General features: G+C 33.9%; 2 protein-coding genes across 2 annotated transcripts; both read right to left on the reverse strand.

Moving 5' to 3' along the window:
- Positions 1-824: 824 nt before the first annotated feature.
- LOC110713502 lies at positions 825-9,125 on the reverse strand. The gene is made up of 9 exons (XM_021891947.1): positions 8,970-9,125; positions 8,648-8,893; positions 8,049-8,147; positions 7,089-7,163; positions 6,919-6,944; positions 5,558-5,621; positions 3,849-3,953; positions 3,311-3,748; positions 825-1,058 (listed from the first exon to the last, which is right to left on the reverse strand). The coding sequence occupies exons 1-9, from the start codon at positions 9,123-9,125 to the stop codon at positions 1,023-1,025; spliced, it is 1,245 nt and encodes a 414-aa protein (XP_021747639.1). The 3' UTR covers positions 825-1,022.
- On the reverse strand, positions 7,089-11,902 carry LOC110713522. Its single transcript, XM_021891968.1, has 2 exons — positions 11,403-11,902; positions 7,089-10,598 (listed from the first exon to the last, which is right to left on the reverse strand). Exons 1-2 carry the CDS (start codon positions 11,802-11,804, stop codon positions 10,332-10,334), a joined length of 669 nt encoding a protein of 222 aa, XP_021747660.1. The 5' UTR covers positions 11,805-11,902; the 3' UTR covers positions 7,089-10,331.
- Between the last annotated feature and the right edge of the window lie 231 nt (positions 11,903-12,133).

Raw genomic sequence — 12,133 nt, forward strand, 5'->3', positions numbered from 1 at the left:
GTGGTAAATAACCTAGTAGAGACCTTCAATGGGTGGATACTAGAAGCTAGATCTAAACCAATAATACACATGCTTGAAGACATAAGAAGGGCTTATATGGAGAGGTTATTCATGAAGAAAACTCTAATGGAGAGAGCTAAAGACATAATCTATCCAAGAATAAGGAAAAGACTTGAAAAAAAACAAATTAAGAGTATGCCATGTGTTGCGCTGCATTGGCATCTGGAAGAATAGAGTGTGAAGTTCTTCATGACATGGAAGTTTTAGTCTACTACAAAAAGCGCGTTTTCTGGACGCTTTTTAGGCCTTTTTTCGACGCTAAAAAGCGTCGAAAAATTATTTCTCGACGCTGCAAAAAAGCGTCGAAAATCCGTGAGTCGAAAATTGTTCAAGGACACCAAAAAGCGTCGAGATTCTCGACGCCTTTTAGTATCCAAACTAATATACGAAGCGTCGAAAATTACGTATTTCGCGCAATATCCCAAATGTGTAGTTTTTTAGCGACGCTTTTTCCTGTCCACATAATCAAATTTAGCGACGCTTTTTGTTGTCTTGCGTTTATTCGTGTCAGCCTATGGTATGGCGGGAAACTCTTTGAAATTTGAAAATGTGCAAATATGTAGACTAAAAAGCGTCTAGAATTTTTTGTTAAGCTTTTTTTTTTTCCTTTTATTAAATTATTATCATCATACATACATTATAGTTATTTAAATTTATCATAAATTATATTAATTAATAACATAAAAATAATAATAAACAAATATTCTATATAACTAGATTAAAAGAAAATTAATTAACAATAATAAGAGTACGTAGTACTTAATTACCAAATTTATAAAAGAAAACATCACTAAAATAAATAATTACATCACTAATATAAGACTAAAAACCAAAATAGATAATAAGTAGTACTTTAGTTGTCCCTAAATAATTACATCACTAATATAAGACTAAAAACCAAAATAGATAGATGATGGCCTTATAGACGATATAGTCGCTTGTTGATGCTCAAGTGTCCTGGCCTATTCTCTTGTTGCACCTACATTGCCTTTTCCAATCTTAAAAAAAAAAAAAAAAAAAAATACAAAGTATAAATTAGTACATTACACAATATAGTACATTACACTCTAAGCTTGGTAATTTGGGGAAACTATTATTTTAAAAGGGTTATTAAGTAACCAAAAGCACTTAGTAACAGCCCCCTACGCAACATGATCCATTCTTATGCACAAATACATAAATAAATCAGAGCTACTATATACAAATCTTGATCGTTATCTTCTCTCATTGATTGAATTTTGTATAAGTTAACCGGCCATGGTAAAGTGAGATGTACAACCCCATCAAAATTCAAATAAAAAGTGCTTGGGAATTTCCCTGTTTTTCCTTCACCCTTGTGCAACACACCAACCCACCAAGCCACCCATCCAGCAACATACAGCAGAAGAGGACAGCCACAGCCACAGAGGGGCACTCACCACTCACCAAGCAACCAACAACAGTCACAAGCAAGGGCAGGGGACAACTAAAGTACTTTTCAGCAAATTCCTTGGCAGCTTATGGCAAGAAGACAAAAGTGGTTATGGTAGTAATTAAATCTAAGTCACATGTAGTAACTTGTAAGGAGTTAAATAGAAAGTTTGTAGGGGAGAAAGAATTCATTCAGAAAAGTTTGTGCTAGCTTAGTAGTTGTAGTTGTAATTTTCTCTCAAAGCCTTTGGGCTATTTCAATACAATCAACTGTCTTCTGCCTATTTCTCTTCTCTTTTGCTTGAATATTGTTGAGTTAGTGCGCTGTCCGTTGCACCTTGACTTATGATTAGTTCTCTTCACCTTATTTCGTAGTGAGTCTATGTATAATTCTTGATCATTATTTTCTCTCATTGTTTAATTTCATACAAAGTACTTTATATAACTTAATGCATATACTTAGTAAAAAAGAAAATTAATACATATACTTCCATGAAGATATTTTGAAAATTTTAAGTCATTATAATTGCATTGTATGTGTGTATTCCCAAATTATATCAAGTCTTCAACAGACAACATAATATAAACACAACAAAGCTATCATACAAAGAAAAGAATTATATTTTGTAAAGTGCTCTTGGCTGTACCAATTGTAACCGTTATTATACACATGTTCCTTTTCTTATGTCTGACCAGAAACCTTTTGAGACTGCAAAAGCCTTTGGTTTATCAAGATGTAGATGGGGTATCAGATAAGAAAAAAATTTGTTTCAAAAGGGGAGTAGACGATGTATCTGAAACTGGATGAGACACTCAACAATTATAACGAAGAAATAACCAGAGCAACCACCATTACACATATGAATAACTTGATCACAATCAGTTCATACTTCATATAGATATATGTACATCAGCTTTGTTTGAATTCATCTCACTTTCATTTTACTTATCTTATTTATTCATCCATCTTTTATGAGAAATTTTGTATTTTTTTTTTTTTGTAAAAATTAGAGCAAGTAAAATCATCAGACCTCAACAATCACATAACAAATTCAAAATGGGGGAGGTAACAACTCTAACAACAAAGACATTTTTATCCCCAAACTTCAGCCATAATAAAGCTGAAAGTCAAATTGATGATAGCTTAAAGCAAACTAACAAAAGCAAACAGCAACAACACTTAAGAATAACAAACATCAATGCATCATAGTTGAAATAACAAGAAATAAATTTGATCAAAAAGACAAAATCTGATGACACACACACACACACAAGCTCTGAAATATAATCACACACACACAAGTTCTGATGTTCAGAGCTGCAATTCAGAACTGAATTCCAGAACTGATTTCTGAAGATCAGCTCTGAATTCTGAAGATCAGCTCTGAATTCTGATGTTCAGAACTGAATTCCAGAACTGAATTCTGAAGAGCTGCAATTCAGAACTGAATTCTGAAGATCAGCTCTGCATTCAGTTCTGAGTTCAGTTCTTGAATTCAGCTCTGGATTCATTTCTGAATTCAGTTCTGAAATTCAGATCTGAATTCAGTTCTGGATTTCAGTTCTGGATTTCAGTTCTGAAATTGTTGAGGGCTTTCCTCCAAAAAGTGGCTCTAAATGTTACTTAATTTAATCTTTACAGCAAGCAGCGGGGGAGCTTTACAGCAAGTAGCAGGGGAGCAGGGCAGACATGCAGTATAAAAGCAGCAGGGAAGCAGGACAAGCAGTAGCAGGGGAGCAGGGCACACACACACACACACACACACACACACACACCACAAGCAAGCATTCACACAAGCTCTGACTTTCACACACATAAAGAGAAATGTGACTTTGTTACCTGATGTTTTGCCTTTCCTAAGAATTCAGATGCTTTGTTTAGAAGACCCGGAGATGCATTCCCTTGACGAACTGCACCTACAATCTGAGAAAATTGTCCAACAAGCGCTTTAAGAAGAAGATTGTTGTGTCCGACCTCGTCTTTCAGCTTTTCATTTTCTTGAGATAGTGTATCATTTTTTTTGTGTAAAGCATTCACTTCTTCTTTAACACTATCCATCACAATAGTCCTCTTTTGAACTTTTCCATAGCCTTCCTTCCTTAACACACCACGTACTCCATAAATGTCCCCCTTTTTAACCCCTAGTCTGTAACCCACCGAACAATCGGGAATCTCATTGCCATACATAGTTTGCTGAAATGCTTCATCTTCGAGCTCTTGTTCAGACATCTTAGGGTGCACCATCCTCAACTCTTCAACCTTAGCTTTAATATCATCCTATACCAACATTTAGGAGTAATGTAAGACCACAAATAACACAAAATCACACCACAAAATCTACACAAAATGATTCCAGAAATCTGTCACAAAACCATACCACAAAATCTTGAGTGACTGTGTCAGGAAGAAATTTTCCGTCTTTACCCGCATGGGTTTTAATCCACAGCGCTAACAAGCTCTTTTTTTGTCCATGTTCATCTTCCTATAAATAATAAGGCAAAACAAGCATTAAATATGTGTACAATAGTATATAACGCATATAACTTGGCTTTGCTCTTACTAATATCCTAAGTAAATATAAAATGACATATATATTCCATACATAATCAGCTTGTTGGTTTGCAAAACTTTTAGAGCCAGATGTATGAATCTGATTTTGACAAGCTCGTGCCTTTTTACCGTATGCTAACATAGTCTGCAATCACATTTTCAGATTTTTTAGTTAGAGATTAAATAACGTTTAGTAGAGTAAACAATAAGGTAAATATTGTCCTTACTTTCCCGTTTAGTAGATTAAATAATGTTAGAGATTAAATAAAATGACATATAACGGGAAATGCGTCAATTAGAAGTTCAAGTAATTTACTAAATGACTCTGCAGACCAATGGAACATACACTTTAGGTGAATCAAATGCAATAGAAATGAAAGTTTCGAAAAAGTAGTACACCCCTCGTATAGGCCTTTTTCAGAAGCTTCCATGAGATTTTTATACTTTGCCTGTTCTTCATTTGAGAAAGTTGATTGATACTCATCATCTACCTCGCGATAAATGGTAAACCCCTCATCCATGTCATATGAATTGTCATCCTCAATACTTTGTTCATTAAATGATGGATCTTGAGTTTTGTCGGTTTGTTGTGTATTAAATCTAAAAGCTGCTCTTAGTAACCCGTCCATATCATCTCGACCTACTGCATTCACTTGATCATAACTTAGATCATAGGTCTTACTCCCTTCATCTTTACGATGAAATATCCAATTTCTATAGTTTTTATAAAAACCATAAAATAAAATATGCCCTCCAACTTCTTCTACAGAATTCGTTTTATTTAACTTGCACTTATTACATGGGCATTTAATTTCCCATGTATTTGGTAAAAGAGTCTCTTTAGCAAGTTCCAAGAATTTCATGCAACCTTTAAAATAACCAGGATCACCTCTTGGTAAATCAATCCAACTACTATCCATGTCTACAAAGAAGTATATAGTTAATTGCCAAACAAAAACAATGACAATAAGTAATTCAAGTCTACAAACTTGTTGTGGGTGAAAGAAGAAAATTAGAAAGAAACATGCAACAACAAAAAAAAGCTTACAAATAGAGTATACAACACTATATTCATAACCACCGGCTTTAATAGAATATACAACAGTAAACCCTTGATATACATAGATTTTAAATAGAAAACAGGCACCAAGGCACCAATACAGTAGCAGGTCATGAGTATTGGGCAAGGGAATGAGTGAGAGCTCATAGGAAGACAAAATGCAACAATTCTGAAATTCCTTAATACAATTGTCCACGGCCTTACATGTAGTGTCGTAGATAGTGAACAAAAAAAGGTAAGTCGAGGCATCAAGCTATTCAAATCCAACTAACTCACACACATCCATTTTGGTAATCTATCTTTGCTAGACAACAATAGGAGTCTACTAGGACTGCATATATAGACTAAATATAAAATGTATAAAATTGAGACTTTCAGGATGATGTACAACTGCATTTTCACTGTCAATTACCCAACCATAACAAAATCAGACAAGATTATGAATATATCGATGTTTGATGCAATGAAAATCGTACCTTAATAAACTTTGGCTTGTCTAAAACCACAAGCGAAATGTAACTCTCAACCAGAAATCTACAGCTGCAACAATATCAAAGGAAATATCTGTTTATAAAGAAAAAATTTAGCCTCATGCTTCCCTCCAAACATCATAGAGTTGTTTAAACATAATGCAAATCATTTATGACAAGTTAATTAACAGTGTTCCACCTTAGAAGTAAGCTTTCTGCACATAAATTTCTGTCAATTATGTAAATTCATACATTGCTTACTTTTACCTCTAAGAGGCAATTGTCATCACTGAGCAATTGTCAATATTTCAGATTCTTGATCCAAAACAAGAGCTAAAAAAATATAGGCAATGAAAGAGAACTAGGCTAGGGGAGGCAGTAGTGATCAGATTGTAGCCAACATTAGTGTTTCAGATTGGTATCCTTATCAACGGGTCTACTTTTTGGAATTATTTTTACCCCCCTAAAACAATTTACCACAGATAAAGTAACATTATTTTCTTATACCTGATATAAATATAGATATTAGATTCCTATAAAGTACAATCAAATTTTCAATAAGACCTTTTCAGCTTCCAAACTACCAAACTACAAGAATGTCTTGGTGGAGGTAGCCTTTATCTTCCACATTTTCATGGACTCGTGAGGTAAAAGACTATGAGAGACAGAGATATGAGCACATGGAAAAGTATACAGAAAAAACAATCAAAATTAGATGAGCAATATAGGAAGAGCATAGTGGCATTATCAAAATTAGAATAATACAATGATCTAAACTAAACAAAAAACTTCCAGCTTTGTGCAAGGGATAACATTTAATCAGCAATTATCAATTTCAACTATACCCAAAGTTCCCAAACCTAGGATCATGTCCCGTTCACACTGCTTCCTTGGCTCTATACATATCATAATAACGAACAAACAAACTTATACATTCTTAACAATAAGACTTGATTCATCAGCAGCAGGCCGTGAGTATTGGGGTTGTTGTCTAATGATTTATAAGGGAATGAGTATTGCTTCTAAGAGTAGAGCATGCGAAGACAGAATGCAATCATCAGCCACAAAATCACCATAGAAAAACAAGAAAACTCATATCAAAAACCCATAAAATTCATATCAAAAACCCATAAAATTCAAAGCCTACAAAATTCATATCAAAAACCAGAAAATTCAAAGCCTATAATATTCATATAAAAAACCCATAACATTCCAAACTAAAACCCTAAAACGCCATAAAAATCATAACAAAAACCAAAAAACAATTTGAAAAAAAAAAACATGAAAACTTGGATTTAAAAACAGAATTCACGAAAAAAAACAACATAAAAAGAAATTAATTTATCTAATTAAGGGCAAAAAATTACCTCGCAATAAGAGATTGATTCTTGTTCTTCACCAACGCAAAATCGAAGACATGCAAACAAATAATTCCCAATTTTAACGAAAATTTAGAGAATTGTGATATATTAGGTGCCAAAAACGATAGAGATATATACCTAGCAACAATATTGTTCAGCAAATTGTAAATTAATACCTCAACTTTATGAAAGTGACGAGCCACAAAACCCCAAATTCCTTGAAATTTAGCAAGCAAAACCCAGAAATTAACCTAAAATTTGTGATTTTTTTTGTCGCTGATGAAAGTGGTGATGGATTCCAAGTTTAGAGGAGAGCAGAATAGATGGGCAGTTTCATTGGGAACCTAATTCGACTGAGTGTGAAAATACACAAACCCGCTAATTATTTCATTAAAAAAAATTCAAAAGTGTCGAGAAAAATTTCCGACGAAAAAAGCGTCGCGAAAAGACGGAACCAAAAATTATACACTGACGCCACTTCAATAGCGTCGAACCAATTGCGTCCAAAAATCACTCTTTTTGTAGTAGTGGTGGTTAATTTAGATTTAAAGACATGCACTTACATGCAGACGGTGGGACCTACATGGTTTCCCTTGTTGTTATGCCATTGCAGCATGTAGCTGGCTAAGAGTACCATGTGAGGATTATGTAGATGCAAGGCTTACTAAGGCAAAGTATCTGGAAGCATATAGTGGTTCAATTAAACCACTAAGGGGAGAGAATCACTGGGAACATGTAATTTTCCCATTGCACCCACGTGAGATAAAAATAGGAGCAGGAAGACTAAGAAAGGCTAGGAAAAAAGCTCCCCATGAAAGACAAGAAAAGCCATGAAAATTAAGCAGGCATGGTTTGAAAATGAGTTGTAGTGTCTGCAAGTTAAAGATGCATACCAAAAGAAAATGTCCTCTCAAACCAAGTGATAGTACACCAACAAACCAATTGCAGGTAATCTTCAACCTTATCTATGACTATCTATAACTATTGAGAGCTACTACTTACTACTAACAACTAATCTCTTTCTTCAGGTAAGCAAAAGAGGAAGAAAATAAAAACCAATCTGCATTTGCAACTGCTGCAGCTCCTACCAAGAAAGCAACAAGAACACCGGCCGGGAACAAATCTGTTGTACATACATGTACCACAAGATCTGCATTTGCAAGACAAAAAGTAGCTTCAGAACCACATAGAGGGAGGGGCAAACCAAGAAAAGGAACTAACTCCATTCTAACAGACTGTGGAGAAGTGGGAACACAAGCTTCAACAGCAGCTCAGCAACCTTGAAACTTCAGCCATGGCAGATTTAATGCTTGGAGTTGGTATTTTGAATGTACATTTTTTGGGATACTGGGCTAGTCAAAGTTCGGATCTAAAACAATTAGTTTTTGTCCTTGTAAAAGCATAAAAGTACACATGTTGGTTTTACCATTATTGGTCCTTATTTTATTATACTATCACACAATACAATAACAACAAATAAAATATGAAACAAAACCTGTTTTCATTTCGTTTCATGAATTAAAAAGAGTATATCTTGGTTTCCCACACAAATTTCGATCACAGTACTACATATTCAAATACTGTAATACATACTATTATACCTTTTCATATACTACTACCCACCCTACTTAATTCAACTACATCTTCACCAACCTACAGTCTTGCACAAAAAAAAAAAAAAAAAAAAAAAAAAAAAAAAAAAAACGAAGCTTATCCAACAAATGCAGATTGCTACAATATAGCCCCTTTCTCTTCCACTCATAGCCTTGAGTTGTTGCTTCAATGTCTTGTTCTCATCTTTAAGTGCTCTTAGTTTTACCCCATATTCATATGCTTGCTTTTGAGTGCGTGTGTTTTTCTCCAGATGCTCCAATTCAGCTTCCATCATCTTATTATCTACAACTAAACCATTAATTACTTCAATTGCGCGAGGTCCATAGTCTTCCTTATCAATCCACTCAAAAAACTTGTAATCATCAACCTGCATTTCCAAATGAATCTACTTCATTCCATTCCAAATCAAAAAAATTAACACTGACATTTCAAATTCCAATTGCCTTCCACTTTGAACACCCATAGAAACGCTTCCCTTGATTTTCATTGAACTTCCACGCAGTGCGAATTGCAGCAGGCAATCGATGTCCACAATACACCCTCACATTTGCACGAGAATTCGATTTCCTCCTAAACGAAGTGGTTGGCGTTGAGCTCATGCTTCAATAATTGGGGAATAATTTCAATTCGAAACTTTTTAGGGTTTTCAAATTAGGGAAGAACTAGAATATGAGAAGAGGGTTTTCAAATTGGGGAAGAATTTGGATGATAAGAAGAGGGTCAGGCAGGTTTCAAAAAAAAAAAAAAAAAAAAAAAAAAGAAAGAGGGTGTCATGTGAGGTTTAGTTTTAGGATTAAAGGGAGAAAAAAAAAATTAAGAGGGAGCAAATAATAAATTAAAATAATAGATTCCGTTCTCAGGCAACTTTTTTGGTCGAAAAATTTCATTAAAGACACGCACTACTCTTGCATTTGTACTTTGTGGTGTTTTAACTACTGTGTAAAGTTGAAGGTGCTCAGTGCACCTTCGCCAAACTTCAGAGTGTTGAGGCCAATTTTGCCTATTTTAAATATACATCTTTAACCATCAATATTCTAAAAAAATTCAACAGCAAATTGATTTCATTTTTTATAGTTAACTAAATAAGTACATTGAAAATTTTCGATAGCAAATTGGTACAGTATCATTTAAGAAAAAATATGGGGACAAATTGGTATGTCCCCTCCCTCGCTTGAGATCATCTAAGGGTACATTAAAAGAGTTGTGGAAATAGAATGATGTTGGATGATGAGAAAATGAAAATTTAACTCAAAAGCAGCACCATTATATCTAAATCCTGGAGGAAAGCTGAGAAGAAGAGCCAGAGTAGTCGAACATAGGCGTCAACAACTGATTCATGACAGCCAAAGACAGAAGTGGAACCGAGGATTCATAAACTGAGACATCGAATGTTGCAAAGGCTATTCAACTAAACAGTTCAGCACAAGATCACTTGAAACTGGTACACCTCAAAATATTGGGCATGACTTAATTCTGTAATGACTAATGAATCTCATCAAAGAACTAAAAAACTTATCCAACGATTGAACTCAGCCACGTCATAAGTTAAAGATTTATTTTTGGTAGTCTAAGAGCACAGTGTCCTTACGGAAATGCCAAGTGCTTGAGATAAACACCGAAAATCTCATGTGACAATGCATTATGCCATAAATGTAACGTGGTGAAGCAGTAACAAGATTCACAGCCAGACCAAGAATCTTGCTAAATGTTCTCAGAATCATAGGTGATCAAACATTCACACTTGATCCAAGATTCACAGGATTTATGAAATAATAACGTACTTTAGTTCATCTATGATGTCAAGTTCATATAGTGGGTTTGCGCTCAAAACCTGATCCAGGATCCTCATTTGAAGGATCAACATTAAGGGCAGTAACCATAGCATCAGGTGGTCCACGGCGACAACGCTGCACCATCTCATCCACGACTTCAGCCTTGCCCGAAAAAAGAGCTTCCACAGACCCATCTCTCCTATTTCTCACCCAACCCTTCAAACCCAATTGATTTGCATTCTCAATCGTCCAATTTCTGTAGAACACTCCTTGAACTCGGCCCTTGATCATACATCTTACCTGCCCAAAACAACAACAAAAAGCTTAAGTCTCAAAAAGAAATGGATTTCAGTTTATTCAGAAAATTTTAAGAAAAATAATTCGATCCACTTTTATAATTTCCAACCAGATGGCCTAAAACATTTCTAAATGCGCAAGATCACTTCAGAAATTGGGTAAATTTAATGAATTTATTAATAGTCCCACACATTCATGATTGAAAAATCAGTTAAGTATCAACATTCCTCATTACTTCGTATTACATATCAGACTACGTTCAGATAAGTGGAAATCAGGAAAACAAAGCATGCCATTTCAATCGATAACTAATGTTTCAGCTAACTTGCCTAGCTATCAAATGTTTGTAGTCAATTAATACACGTTCTTATAAAAATCATTATTCAACAAACATCAATCACTGGTAGGAAAGAAAATAATAACAATTAAATCACCAAAATTCTGAATAACATATCAAATTTACAACATTAAAAATCAATTATGTACCAAATCATCTCAATATAACCCACCATATAAAAGAAAAATATAATTGTTACAACATTAGAAATATACAGAAAAATCAAGAAAATAACACCAACAAAAATAAAAATTTTACTAAGAGCAATCAAATTAAACAACAAATTACCCTTAAACGAAAACTGGGAATTGAAACAACATTAGAAATCTACAGATAAACCCCAGAAAATTACACCAACAAAAATCAAAATTTTACAAATAGCAACCAAATTAAACAACAAATTACCCTTAAACAATAATTGGGAATTATATAAATATAAATAAGAAAGAAATTATAATAAAAATTCTTACTGTTTTGTTAGAATCCTGACTGATGGGTGCGCCATGTTCATCATTCTGAGACATCATCGAAAACCGAAGAGAAGATAAACAAGATCGGCGCAAAGGAAGTAAAGAAAGAGAAGGAAAACGAAGAGAATTGCAATTCGAGTAAAGAGGAAAATAACAATAAGAAATAGAAGAAACTGGAGAAGCAAAAATACTGGAGAATCTTCTATAATGTACATAGTTATTGACATTATTATTAGTTATATTTATACAATTGGGATTTCGGAATATTGAGCTGGAAATTCGGGTCCATGAATATGATGATGGGGAGATAATTGTGTGTTTATTATTAAGTTGGGAATTTAGAATTTGATTCAGATTCTGTGACTGTGGCTGTGGTAGTGCTAAAGTGAAAGATTTAGCCATAGATTTGTTAGCTAAATTTTACGAACACGATGATGATTGGTGAGTTGAGTAGGTTTGGTACTGTTGATTTTGACTATGGAGAGTCTACAGCTCTTGAAGAGTCAAGAAGGATTGTGATTAAACAATAAATAAATAAAAAATAAATTTACTACTACCTCCAATATTATTTGCAACGATTTGACATAAAATAAAGAGGAAAAATGTCTAATCGTTGCAAATAATATGTAACGGAGGTAGTATATATTACTTTCTATACTTGAAATTTTTAATTTAGATGCATTATTTTTCTTTTTGGTTAATCAAAAGTGTAAAAAGATTAAGCTTAAATT

The sequence above is a fragment of the Chenopodium quinoa genome, unplaced genomic scaffold (assembly GCF_001683475.1).
Source record: "Chenopodium quinoa cultivar QQ74 unplaced genomic scaffold, ASM168347v1, whole genome shotgun sequence".
NCBI lineage: Eukaryota > Viridiplantae > Streptophyta > Magnoliopsida > Caryophyllales > Amaranthaceae > Chenopodium > Chenopodium quinoa.